A 15,190-nucleotide genomic window follows, 5' to 3' on the forward strand; every position below is an offset into this window, starting at 1 on the left:
AATAAGTCTACATGACCACTGTAGGGCAATTTTAGGGCAAAATTTTCCTCACATGACCTTAGAAATGATCATGTTCTTTCTCTGTGTCTGCCTCTCCCTCGCTTATGCGATCCCTTTCACCTCCTCTCTTCCTCCTCATTCTCCCTTTCAGTTATCACATCATTGGAGAGCATTCAAAGTCCTGGCATCCAAATCAACAGAAACACCTCCTAAGTGATCCTCCCTTGGGCGTATAATCCTTCACCATTAGAAATCTCAGAGACACACATACTTCCCTCCTCCAGCGGCTCACGTCAGGCAGTCGTGACCCATTTGGATGGTTATTACTTACACGCAGGGGCCCTAGCCCCTGTCTGTCCAAACACACTCATCCGCTGGCTAGGCAGCTCTGGATATCTGTTCTGACTAAGTAGAGTCAGCAGCAGCCTTGGCTTGTAGCTGTGTGTGTATGTGAGTGTGTGTGCGTTTGTGACTGGCTCTATGAAGGAGCCCTCAGCATTAATGTGAACTGACGGCTCTTTGGCAAGCGCTTACTGAGTGGTTTGAGGATGCTGTTGCTGGCCTCCTCATTGTTCTCTGCATCTGACCTGTCCGAAGCATTCTCAGTCATTTTCTCCTTTCTGTCCTTGTGACTGGTGCGTCTGCGATGACGTCTCCTTCGCCGGTAGCTCTTAGGCACATGCACACCAATATATATGGTGTGGTGACCTGAGAAGGTAAAATGAGAAGATGGGTCAAGCTATTAAGGTGACATGACGTCACACAAAGCATAAGTAACACAAAAAGATTTCAGAAAAAAATTGTAATCAGTTTTTTTGTCTAGTATTTCAGTATTAATATTTAAATAGCAATATAACAAGATTTGTTTTCTTCAAAATAATTATTTTCAAAGAATATACTCTACCATTCAAAAGATTTGGAGTCTTTAAAGTTAAAGATTTTTATGCTCACAAAGGCTTCATTCATTTGATTAAAACTACAGTAAGTAATATTGTGAACTATCATTACTAATTAAAAACAACTGCTTTCCATTTTTAAATATTTTAAAATGTGGCAGCCATTACTTCAGTCTTCAGAAACACATGCTACTTTAGAAATCATTTTAATATGCTGATTTGGTGCTAAAGAAACATTTCTTCCAATTATTATTAATGTTGAAAAAAGATGCGCTACTCAATAGCTTTGTGGAAACAGTGATGTCTTTTTCAGGATTCTTTGATGAATATAATGTTTGAAAGAGAAGAATTATTTGAAATAGAAATCTTCTGTAATATTATAAATGTCTCTGTCACTTTTGATCAATTTAATGCATCCTCCTTGATGATTTTTTTCCAAAAAAAGAAACACTAAAATCTTACTGACCCCAAACGTTTGAATGGTAGTGGATGTTACAGTTTTATATATATATATATATATATATATATATATATATATATATATATATATATATATATATATAGCATGTGCAATAATAACAATATCAGTGACTGCAACTCATTCTGAGTGAATTCCTCTCAGTATATCTAAAAGGCTCTTGATGACGTAGATAAACACATACAGAACTAATTGACTCAATCCAAGTAAAGTAAATACAAAATGTCAGTCCTAACGTTGTTGTTGTCAAGAGATAAATGGCTCCCTATTGTCAAGATAACACAAGCCACGTGACCATCCTGCAGCAACACACTTCAACATCTGTAAGATAAATAATGTGTTATGTCACCAAGGTCAGGAGCTGGATGCCAACTGTTTGCTTGTGGCCCTATTGGTTACAAAATATGAGTAAATAACCTGAGTAAAGACGTAAATAAATGGCGTGACTTCCTCAACGCAATTTATGCAGGAAATGGTGGACTTCACCAGAGGGGTTTGCAGCAGACTGTCAAACTAAATATTTTGGCTGAGAGAGCTAGCAGGTAGTGCGGAACGTCCAGTGTTTAGATCCATATCATACAGACACTTTCCATGTCTCTCCCTCAGTCCCAGGATGTCCATCGGTTAAAGCTGCATCCCAACACTGTGTTATTGTGTAACATTTTGGAACTTCATGTTTCATTCTGTGAAATGCAACTCTAACTGGACCAGTGATATAAGTGCAGACCTGCGGACCACACCTGATACCATCTATTCCAGAATTCTAAGCTATAGTACCACATTAAACTGTAAAATTACTGTAAAAAGCATAATTTACAGTTCAGATACAAGTTTTCACAAAAACAAAAAGTTTTACAAAATGATAAACTTTATATTTCAGCCTTTGAACCGTATGATGCGATTTAAATTTTTCCTTTCTCTTTGGAGTGTTACAAGCTCTTGGTGCATAAAGAAGATCTGTAAAGTTGCAAAGACTAAAGTCTCAAATCCAAAGAGATATTCTTTATAAAAGTTAAGAGTTAAGGCTCGTTCTAACACGCCCCCCCCCACATGTCTACGTCACGATGTGGGAAATGTTCACGCAAAGAAAGAAGGCGTAACTTTTATTCTCGCTGTAGTATTGTTGTTGCCGTTGCCGCCACCGCCGCCATGTCGTGAAGGCACTGTGTTTCGTTGTGAAAGCGAAACTACTTACTTTGACCTTCCAAAAGAGGACGCTATCCGTTTTGTCATGCCTAGAGCTGATCCGTGCTGGTCGCTGAGGAAATACATCAACTTCGTGCTGTGGATCGCCGGATCGGCTTTCATAGTATGAATTACTTTATATTTATTTTGCTAAAAAAATATACAAAAAGCCTTTAATTTCTAAATCTTACTTGGGAGTTAAATTGTTTTGGAAAAAAATACATCATGAACATAAATCATGTAGGTTGAGAACGTGACACCAGTCATATCGGTTCGCTCCAGGGCACATCCAGTATCTTTTCTGCAAAACATTCTGGAAAATGATTGCAAATTGTTGACATTTTGCCTTTTATATGCTTGTTTTTAATAAACAAACAAATGATGCAGAAAGATCATCAAGAACCTTTATGAATATGGATCCCACCTATGCTGGGATGGGCGAGAGCAAAATAAGGAAAAGGGAGTAGGAGTAAGGACTAAGAGAAGGAAAGGGAGAGGTAAGATGGAGGGAGGAACCACACATTGTCGAGCCAGCTTTGTGCCAAGCTTCCTGTTCTTTCGGAGGAACCCTTTTCTATGCGACCATAGAAAGAGGCCTGAATTGGAGTGGCATGCAATTCGTCACTGGATAAAGTGTATTCCCTGAATTTGGCTGGACCCTATGGGCTTCAGCATCTGAGCACTTTGTGTTACCGCAGTAACAGAGCTGTTGAGATGGAGGGTACAAGTACAGAAGATGGCAACACACCACTGTGCATGCTAATATAGCTGTTAATAAAGCGCTACCTCTAAAAGAATTGCCACATATGGGCTCTTTGTCTAGCAGGCACATGTTGCTCTGTTATAGTTTACTTTGAGAGCAGGCCAATGCTATTTTTCATTCTGTGATTTCTAAGACTAATGTTCTTTTCAGTGTACACTACCATTCAAAAGATTGCGGTCAGGAAGGTTTTTTTAAAGAAAAATAATACTTTTATTAGTGCTGTCAAAATTAATGCATTAACGCAGGCGATTAATTTTTTCAGTTAAACAAGCTAAAAATAACTGACATAACGCAGAGGCTACAGAGTGTGCTGCAGCATTTGTGTGAGCAAATGAAGTAGCCTGTCTCATTTCATATTAAAGCACGAAAGAAACTACGAGCGTGTAATGTCGTAGTTATGTCTTCAGGTAAGTCATGAAGTTACCAAAAAGGCCATTAAAGCTGCCTTAAAACTGTGCATGTAAGTGAGTCACATTTATGAAGATATCTCTGAAATGCAGTGGTTTTCAAAACTGTCCTGGAGCAGCCCAGCACTATCTCCCTCATCTAACACACCCGATTCAACTCATCAGCTCATTATAGAGACTTTAAGACCTGAATTGGGTCTAAAAAGGTAAAGACTTAAGAGAAAATACGATGCGTGCCAGATCCGCGTCATGTTCAGCAGCGGCAGCCCTTAAAGCAGCCAAAATAAACGAATAACCCAGCTGCTGTCGTTAATCAAAGAACAAAAGAAAAGAAGGAAATCAATAACTTTTGTAGCTTTAAGGATTCATCTATATTTAATTTAGAATTTAGTGTTTGATAACTTTATTCAATTTTTGTATATTTAATTTCCTACTTGCTGAAGGGCACAGGTAAATATGACACTTATTATAATGGGTTTATGCGAAGATTGTTTTAAGTTCACTTAAATTATAAGTTGTTATTTTTTCAAGTCTAAGGAATATTCAAATTGATAGCTCTCAATTATACTGTAATGTTTGAATGGCTATAGTCAATTGGTAATTAGGGGGAAAAAAACAATTTCACAGAGACATCAGTAGTATTGGTGGTATCAGTGATACTTACCTTCAGTTATAAAAAATATGCCATTAAACAAATATTAAAAATATACTGTTTTATGTTGTTTCTACATTAATTTGAAGATTAAATGTGAAATTATTGCAATATAAATGTATATTTAAAAACTTTAATGCCAGGTGGGATTAATCGCGATTAATTTCAGGAAAAATTAATTGTTTTTCTTTTTTTATCAATTGACAGCACTAACTTTTATTCAACAGAGATTAATTAAATTGATCAAAATTGACAGTAAAGATAAAATAATTAGAATAACTTTTATTATTAGAATCATTTCTGAAGGATCACGTGACACTGAAAACTACAGTAATGATGCTGAAAATTCAGCTTTGCGTCACAGGAAGAAATTACATTTTAATATATATTAAAATAGAAAATAGTTTGTTTACTTTGTAATAACATTTTACAATATTATAGTTTTTACTATATTTTTGATCATATAAATCCAGCCTTGCGAGCATAAAAGACTTATTTCAAAAATAATTTTAAAAATCTTACCGGCATCAAACTTTTAAATGGTAGTGAATCATAAAAAAAATATTATTATAAATGTAAACTGCACATTTAAATGTAGGTCAGGAAGGTTTTTTTAAAGAAAAATAATACTTTTATTAGTGCTGTCAAAATTAATGCATTAACGCAGGCGATTAATTTTTTCAGTTAAACAAGCTAAAAATAACTGACATAACGCAGAGGCTACAGAGTGTGCTGCAGCATTTGTGTGAGCAAATGAAGTAGCCTGTCTCATTTCATATTAAAGCACGAAAGAAACTACGAGCGTGTAATGTCGTAGTTATGTCTTCAGGTAAGTCATGAAGTTACCAAAAAGGCCATTAAAGCTGCCTTAAAACTGTGCATGTAAGTGAGTCACATTTATGAAGATATCTCTGAAATGCAGTGGTTTTCAAAACTGTCCTGGAGCAGCCCAGCACTATCTCCCTCATCTAACACACCCGATTCAACTCATCAGCTCATTATAGAGACTTTAAGACCTGAATTGGGTCTAAAAAGGTAAAGACTTAAGAGAAAATACGATGCGTGCCAGATCCGCGTCATGTTCAGCAGCGGCAGCTCTTAAAGCAGCCAAAATAAACGAATAACCCAGCTGCTGTCGTTAATCAAAGAACAAAAGAAAAGAAGGAAATCAATAACTTTTGTAGCTTTAAGGATTCATCTATATTTAATTTAGAATTTAGTGTTTGATAACTTTATTCAATTTTTGTATATTTAATTTCCTACTTGCTGAAGGGCACAGGTAAATATGACACTTATTATAATGGGTTTATGCGAAGATTGTTTTAAGTTCACTTAAATTATAAGTTGTTATTTTTTCAAGTCTAAGGAATATTCAAATTGATAGCTCTCAATTATACTGTAATGTTTGAATGGCTATAGTCAATTGGTAATTAGGGGGAAAAAAACAATTTCACAGAGACATCAGTAGTATTGGTGGTATCAGTGATACTTACCTTCAGTTATAAAAAATATGCCATTAAACAAATATAAAAAATATACTGTTTTATGTTGTTTCTACATTAATTTGAAGATTAAATGTGAAATTATTGCAATATAAATGTATATTTAAAAACTTTAATGCCAGGTGGGATTAATCGCGATTAATTTCAGGAAAAATTTATTGTTTTTCTTTTTTTATCAATTGACAGCACTAACTTTTATTCAACAGAGATTAATTAAATTGATCAAAATTGACAGTAAAGACAAAATAATTAGAATAACTTTTATTATTAGAATCATTTCTGAAGGATCACGTGACACTGAAAACTACAGTAATGATGCTGAAAATTCAGCTTTGCGTCACAGGAAGAAATTACATTTTAATATATATTAAAATAGAAAATAGTTTGTTTACTTTGTAATAACATTTTACAATATTATAGTTTGGCAATAAAAAGTCGCTTTGGAATAAGTGTCAAACCATGTTTTTAAAGCGACTTGCATTGCAGAAAATATGGTAATTATAAAAATATTATGTTGGACTTAAGACAAATTTGTCCAACATTTAGGATGTTTAGAATGTGGAGGACAAACATTCATAGCAGGGTTGAAAATCATTTCAATATTTAATATGTATATCCCATTTTGATATCTAAATCTGATTTTATTATATATGACCATGTTTGTTTTTTTTTACCAGTATTGCTAGATAAATAGAAGCACTGCACATTTACAGAGTATACTGTATGTAAAATGCTGAAGTAAAAATTAAAAATAAATAAATAAATAAAATAAATGCATGTCTAAGCAGACCAAAAACATAAAGCAAGAAAAACTCAAAACAAATTTGTCCAATACTGGATGTCTGGAATGAGGAGGATAAAGATCCATAGCAGGGCTGAAATGAACTCATTTCCTGTTTGACATTTTTCAATAATAAGTGAAGAGGTGGTATGCTATTCCTTACAGATTGTTTTAATAAACTCAAGTTATATCACTGGAGATGTCAACTCTGAGTTGGCTTATGTACAAAATATGGTAATTATAAAAATATTATGTTGGACTTAAGACAAATTTGTCCAACATTTAGGATGTTTAGAATGTGGAGGACAAACATTCATAGCAGGGTTGAAAATCATTTCAATATTTAATATGTATATCCCATTTTGATATCTAAATCTGATTTTATTATATATGACCATGTTTTTTTTTTTTTACCAGTATTGCTAGATAAATAGAAGCACTGCACATTTACAGAGTATACTGTATGTAAAATGCTGAAGTAAAAATTAAAAATAAATAAATAAATAAAATAAATGCATGTCTAAGCAGACCAAAAACATAAAGCAAGAAAAACTCAAAACAAATTTGTCCAATACTGGATGTCTGGAATGAGGAGGATAAAGATCCATAGCAGGGCTGAAATGAACTCATTTCCTGTTTGACATTTTTCAATAATAAGTGAAGAGGTGGTATGCTATTCCTTACAGATTGTTTTAATAAACTCAAGTTATATCACTGGAGATGTCAACTCTGAGTTGGCTTATGTACGACATGAAGCAGTTAAAACTTTATCTGACATGTTCTGCTTTTACTACATAGTAAAATTAAGCAATAGCAACATAGTGAATATCACAATGATTTAAGAGTGATTCGTTTGGCCATTAAGTTGCATAAAGAGTATGTTGTGAGAAGACAATGCTTCTATTTCCATTAATACATGAAAGATTTAATATCTTAAATTCTTCATTGAGACACTCTCCATATACTTTACAGCTGCATCTGGGGAAGTATGTAGCCATTTGCCCACTAGGAATAAAGATCATTGCTCCAAGCAAGGTGTGACTGCTCTTTGTCACTTTAGTGACAAAGAGTCCAAAGACCAGACCGAAACAATTCAGGCACTGATCTTCTCTTTCAGGAATAAAGGTGTGACTAAAAGTGTGCAGTACATGGATATAACGTTATTTGTTCAGATCACAATCATCTTTAGTGCTTTTCACTTCTAAAATACATTAAGAACATTTAATGCCCAGAGAACACACTTTAGGGTAATGATTTCCTCAATGGGCTCATTACATGTTTACAAAAAATAAATACAAACCAAGATGTAAACACAAACAGGAAGGATAGAGCTCGTTTCTCTGATAAGAGCGCAGAGCTCCCCAAGAGCCCAGTGTCTCTGCATATCTCAACTAGATGCAATCAAGCATGCTGAAAAGATGCCAAGTTTACCCACTCAATTCAGCTACCCAGGCTCATTGAAAAAAACGTGCCTGTGGTGCGATTTCAGCAAAATGATATTACATTGCTTCTTGCACATTTCATAACACTTTCAAAGTGAGTGGCACTAACAGTGTGTTCAGATGTATCTGAAATGTGAATGTGCATCTGGCAACAGGTTATTACATTCGTTGTTATATGTATCGCAACAGTTCGGAAGTGAAATGATCCGTTAGTGGTGCTAAAATGTTAATGCTCTATCGCATTTGAAAAGAACATACCACCTATACACTAAACCCTATCCTAAAGCTGTTCGATAGTGTTAACATGAGTAAACGTGAGATAAAATCGCATTTGCTGAATCAACTATGTCATTTTCGATTGCTTCTACAAGTCTCTTTTATCATGACTTGTGTTTCATGGAATTTGTGCTTGGGTGCTCAGCATCACAAGTGCAATACTGTACCGGGTGAGCTACTGATCAAGTTTACGATGTCAGAAAAGCCATACAAATGGAACTGGTTATGTGATACAAACGTAAATATGTATTAGTTCACAGATCATGCACTATGGTAAAAGTGTTTTGAGGTCATAACACAGTATTGTGCAAGGAACTGTGCAAAAAATTTTAATATATATTAAAATAGAAAATAGTTTGTTTACTTTGTAATAACATTTTACAATATTATAGTTTTTACTATATTTTTGATCATATAAATCCAGCCTTGCGAGCATAAAAGACTTATTTCAAAAATAATTTTAAAAATCTTACCGGCATCAAACTTTTAAATGGTAGTGAATCATAAAAAAAATATTATTATAAATGTAAACTGCACATTTAAATGTAGGTTGCTAAGTTAGTCAAACTGTCAATGGCAAAACTAAACCAAAATTAAATTTGCATATAGCTCTCCAAATTCCAATTAAATAGCAGTAATAGTAATCCCATTTAAATAATAGTAGTAGTCTCTCTTGAAAGCTAAAAGAAACAATACAAATACAAAAACATTTCTCTTAAAAGTTCAGAATAGCATACTGACATATTAGTCTTACCATCTCTGCAGTATATAGTATGTATACTACACCTAGTATGCAAATATTCAGTATGCACAAATGACTGCACAAAGTCACCTAGTATTTGTGCCCTACATCTTCATCACCCTAAAGTAAACATACTAATTATACCACTCAAATCTAACTGTATCAAAGCAAACCCCAAATGACTTCACAATAAGAGACATTTCCTAGGCTTCAAACTTTAGTTCACAATCCAAATCAAAAAGTGGCTTTAGTGTAAAAAATATTTTGAGATACTTGCCTTCAACTTCTTCCTGATCACAAAAGTGTTTGAGTAACGAGGCCCCTCTGTCCAGCACAGCCTCATCCTCCATCCTGTAGTAGTAAAAGAGAAAGAAAGACTGCTCACATTTCTCTTCTAAAGACAACGTGGAGCCATATCGGCGTGGCTCATTCACTTGCAGTGTGTTTCTGCTAGTAGTAGCCATTTCCCAGGTTAGCAGGTAACGCTAACAAGGGGGAAGTCTTTGGTTCTGGATCCAGCCCAGGTTAGTAGATGTGCGGTGCAACTTATGGGTCACGGTCCTTTTCTGAGTGCTGTCCTTGAGGGACGCAGGAGCGGTCAGGTAGACACTGGGAGGGTAATCCGGTCTGTGGGGGATGGGGAGGCCTGGGCAGCCTTGCAAGATGCTAATTGAGTCTGATGTCCAGGAGGTGTGAGCCAGGCTGCCACACACAGATTTCAAATCAGCTAACGAGCGATACTAATGCTAATACAACAAGTTACATGTGGGTGGAATAAACACTGAGCATGGACTCAAACACTATTTATGACAATCGGATTTCTCCAGCTGGCCTATTATTCTCAAGTGATTACGAGGCATTATATGCTCTTCTGACATTAGATCAGTAATGAAACATAACTTAATCTGTCCTGAAATAGGAAACTTTACAAACAAACAATGTTTACTGTATTTTCCTAAAAATAGTTCACACCTGACTGTAGTCGCACCAGGTCAAAATTGTATTGAAATATACAGATGAGCATAGCATTGGTTTATTATTACATTTAGAAATAATGTGAAATACAGGGCAATAAAAAGTCGCTTTGGAATAAGTGTCAAACCATGTTTTTAAAGCGACTTGCATTGCAGAAAATATGGTAATTATAAAAATATTATGTTGGACTTAAGACAAATTTGTCCAACATTTAGGATGTTTAGAATGTGGAGGACAAACATTCATAGCAGGGTTGAAAATCATTTCAATATTTAATATGTATATCCCATTTTGATATCTAAATCTGATTTTATTATATATGACCATGTTTGTTTTTTTTTACCAGTATTGCTAGATAAATAGAAGCACTGCACATTTACAGAGTATACTGTATGTAAAATGCTGAAGTAAAAATTAAAAATAAATAAATAAATAAAATAAATGCATGTCTAAGCAGACCAAAAACATAAAGCAAGAAAAACTCAAAACAAATTTGTCCAATACTGGATGTCTGGAATGAGGAGGATAAAGATCCATAGCAGGGCTGAAATGAACTCATTTCCTGTTTGACATTTTTCAATAATAAGTGAAGAGGTGGTATGCTATTCCTTACAGATTGTTTTAATAAACTCAAGTTATATCACTGGAGATGTCAACTCTGAGTTGGCTTATGTACGACATGAAGCAGTTAAAACTTTATCTGACATGTTCTGCTTTTACTACATAGTAAAATTAAGCAATAGCAACATAGTGAATATCACAATGATTTAAGAGTGATTCGTTTGGCCATTAAGTTGCATAAAGAGTATGTTGTGAGAAGACAATGCTTCTATTTCCATTAATACATGAAAGATTTAATATCTTAAATTCTTCATTGAGACACTCTCCATATACTTTACAGCTGCATCTGGGGAAGTATGTAGCCATTTGCCCACTAGGAATAAAGATCATTGCTCCAAGCAAGGTGTGACTGCTCTTTGTCACTTTAGTGACAAAGAGTCCAAAGACCAGACCGAAACAATTCAGGCACTGATCTTCTCTTTCAGGAATAAAGGTGTGACTAAAAGTGTGCAGTACATGGATATAACGTTATTTGTTCAGATCACAATCATCTTTAGTGCTTTTCACTTCTAAAATACATTAAGAACATTTAATGCCCAGAGAACACACTTTAGGGTAATGATTTCCTCAATGGGCTCATTACATGTTTACAAAAAATAAATACAAACCAAGATGTAAACACAAACAGGAAGGATAGAGCTCGTTTCTCTGATAAGAGCGCAGAGCTCCCCAAGAGCCCAGTGTCTCTGCATATCTCAACTAGATGCAATCAAGCATGCTGAAAAGATGCCAAGTTTACCCACTCAATTCAGCTACCCAGGCTCATTGAAAAAAACGTGCCTGTGGTGCGATTTCAGCAAAATGATATTACATTGCTTCTTGCACATTTCATAACACTTTCAAAGTGAGTGGCACTAACAGTGTGTTCAGATGTATCTGAAATGTGAATGTGCATCTGGCAACAGGTTATTACATTCGTTGTTATATGTATCGCAACAGTTCGGAAGTGAAATGATCCGTTAGTGGTGCTAAAATGTTAATGCTCTATCGCATTTGAAAAGAACATACCACCTATACACTAAACCCTATCCTAAAGCTGTTCGATAGTGTTAACATGAGTAAACGTGAGATAAAATCGCATTTGCTGAATCAACTATGTCATTTTCGATTGCTTCTACAAGTCTCTTTTATCATGACTTGTGTTTCATGGAATTTGTGCTTGGGTGCTCAGCATCACAAGTGCAATACTGTACCGGGTGAGCTACTGATCAAGTTTACGATGTCAGAAAAGCCATACAAATGGAACTGGTTATGTGATACAAACGTAAATATGTATTAGTTCACAGATCATGCACTATGGTAAAAGTGTTTTGAGGTCATAACACAGTATTGTGCAAGGAACTGTGCAAAAATAAGACTTTATTGATTGATTTGTACTGCCTCTAGTGTTCATTTCAGCTAGAAACTGCAGTTAATAGTATGTATAGGTACATTTTGGAGTTTTGCAAAAAAGTAGGTAGAGGCATGCTTTTCCAATGTGCATATGTTGCAATTCTGGCAAAGTGTACAGTATGTCAAGATATGTGTCATCCAAAGGGCCATTTAACTTGAAAGCTAAAAGTTAAGTTAGTAATACACCAACAACCATTTAAAAAGCTATATAAAACCTGCGGGGGTTTTACACTTGGTTTTACACATGCTGTTAAAAACAATAACAACATACGTTAGGTTAACTGTGACGCAAACAGATGTATGAATGATTGTATAGCACTTGGTTATCTTTGACGTGCTATAATACTAGATGACTGGTTAATAGGTCAGTGAATAGGTTTAACAGAGGGGTGTGTGGACATGACCATGTTTCTAACACCTAGACTTTACACACACCAAAGTTAGGACTGTTAATAGCAACCATCAACAATACCAGTTTTATGGACAATGTCAAAATTCATAACCCATATGATTATAACAGACAAAACAATCCTGTTTATAGTAATCTCAATTGTACAGAAAGTACAAATTGTAAGGAAAACATTTCTATTAAAAGTAGGCTCTCAATTAATCCAGGGTCTGTTAAAGGGTGAAAATCTCTTGGAAAACACTTGTGTCTACTGTTATAAAGTAGGCAAAAAAAGAAAAATTCAAGATCTGCACTAAAACGTCTTGTTGTTTTAACATCAGACTCTGACTGTTACTTGTCCCCTTAGATTGAAACGGTCCCTCTTCCTCCCCCATTCTTCATTGCCACCTATAGAGCAGATACTGACACAGCAAGCAGCAACAGTACTCCTTCACATCAAATGAGTTCACGTTTTCTTGCAAATACTTTGGTGTCATTTGGGTGAACTGTCGTTTCAGAATCAGCTTTCTTGAACAAACTGATGACTAAACAGGATTAAGGCCATATTAAAAAATCTTTGAAGGTACATACATGAAATATAACAAACTAGCATAACACACTACACCCACACTTAATACGCAAAACTGGTGAGTGGTGACAGATTTAACTGCAGCAGTGAAATGATCAATTAGCACTTTTCTGATTTCTTTAGCGTTTTACACATAACAATCTGCTTAACTGACTTCAATCTCTTATGGGTAAGAGAACCAAACTTTCTGCAAATACTAACTTAACTAATATTTAGATCTAGTATCACTGATATTTGCGTATTTGGACATGACATAGGCTACAAAGATGAAACAAATCTATGTATAAATAAGTTTACGTATTAACAAATTGTTTTGGATGAATCTGCTGAACATGAGAGGCCTTTATCTATGTTTGGGTGCAGAATATAGCTTATTATATGTTTATTACAAATATTGATATACTCCATTCACGCAAATGAAAGGAAGAATGAAGCTCCTACACTGAACTGTCACCAGTTAGGCAGAAAATCGTAAGGTGTTGCTAGCTGAAGGTGTTGTCAAATTAGCCAGGTTTTGCATATAAGGTATGGTGCTTCTAAGTACTAATAAATAATAGTGAATGAGGGGCATTATCCAAATATCCAACATAATGTCTTCATAATTAGTATAATGGAGTTGACATGTGGTGCTATGGCAGAAATCATGAGCACGATAACTTAAAAGCTACATAGAAAAGAAATTCACCAGAGCCTGTGATGTTGTTGAACTATGGAAAGAGGACCTCAAGGATAACCCTGATATTATCTCATTTTATAAAAGTTTTCATAGACAGCCTATCTGGCAGTGCTGGCAAAAAGTAGGTACGTAAAAACTACTGCAAGTCATTTCAATGTAAATTCAACTGTGAATCCAATGTCGCTTAAACAGCTTGCAGTGTCTGTTGTTGTAAGGGCTTTCAGAAGCTATTCTACTATGAACTGGATGAGACTTGTTAACTGATCTGTAACCCTGACCACAGAACCGATAGACACAGGAAAAGGTTTTAGGCTCTTACCTCTTACCGCCGCTCATTTTGTTCAGTTGAATCGCTGATAATGTATTCCAGTAGTTTGCTGCTTCAGTCCAGCGCGATCAACGGAACCTCTGCAACGCCAAACATTTCAGCTGCTCAGTTACTGCGCGCCCGCAAAACACTGACAACAAAGGTTTTAATTAGCCCTTATGAGTGTAATAAGAAAGCTACGTTTTTTTAATAGCAAAAAAGAAAAAAAAGTGACAAAGTCAATCTAAAATACCTCCCGTCCTGTCTGAATGTGACAGAGATAGCGCGCGTCTGCTGCAGCAGCAGAACAACTGGACGCTTCAAACTGCGCGTTTCATTTATTACTAGCCGCTGTTAGGCGCGTCACAGCACGAGTGGGAGGTCAAGAAGCCTACCTTGAGCAAGATGACACTGACACCCATTTCTCTTTGAAAACGACAATCCATTAAGTTGAAAATACACGCCTCAAAGCGTAAAGACATGTAACCCGCGTAACTACTTTAGTGAATGTGCGCTCGCCTGATCGGCGGATCCAAAGTTTGGCGGTGGGATGAAAACAGGTGCTCCGCGCGCACCTTGTGGTTACTTCACATTCACGTGAGACACAGCGACACCTTCCGGAGAAATCTCTCACAGACAGCATGTGGTCGAAACACGGTAGAAAAACGAATCACATGTAAATAGATAAAGGGTGATGCATTTTTAATCACCCTTAGCAACCTAGCAAATGTTTTTCATTTTTAGATGAATTTTTTTTTTAGGCTATGTTAAATTTCATAAGATGTAAACCAATGACTTTATGCTTTTTTAAAGAGGAAAATTAAGATTTGGTTGTATTTTGTTACTCTTTTCATTATGTCAGACATGCCTAATTATGTAATGTTATGTTATGTTATGTTATGTTATGTTATGTTATGTTATGTTATGTTATGTTATGTTATGTTATGTTATGTTATGTTATGTTATGTTATGTTATGTTATGTTATGTTATGTTATGTTATGTTATGTTATGTTATGTTATGTTATGTTATGTTATGTTATGTTATGTTATGTTATGTTATGTTATGTTATGTTATGTTATGTTATGTTATGTTATGTTATGTTATGTTATGTTATGT

General features: G+C 35.2%; 1 protein-coding gene across 1 annotated transcript in view; it reads right to left on the bottom strand.

Moving 5' to 3' along the window:
• Window positions 1–9,836, bottom strand: part of LOC107565672 (electrogenic sodium bicarbonate cotransporter 1-like) — a 66,087-nt gene extending 56,251 nt beyond the window's left edge. Inside the window, exons 1-2 of the mRNA XM_016250932.1 lie at window positions 9,402–9,836; window positions 535–708 (exon numbers count right to left, since the gene is read on the bottom strand). Of these exons, the coding sequence (XP_016106418.1) occupies window positions 535–708; window positions 9,402–9,588 (361 nt within the window). The 5' untranslated portion in view covers window positions 9,589–9,836. The remainder of the gene's footprint in view (window positions 1–534; window positions 709–9,401) is intronic.
• Window positions 9,837–15,190: the final 5,354 nt, after the last annotated feature.

Source organism: Sinocyclocheilus grahami, unplaced genomic scaffold (genome assembly GCF_001515645.1).
Source record: "Sinocyclocheilus grahami isolate Dianchi unplaced genomic scaffold, SAMN03320097.WGS_v1.1 scaffold1016.1, whole genome shotgun sequence".
Taxonomy (NCBI): domain Eukaryota; kingdom Metazoa; phylum Chordata; class Actinopteri; order Cypriniformes; family Cyprinidae; genus Sinocyclocheilus; species Sinocyclocheilus grahami.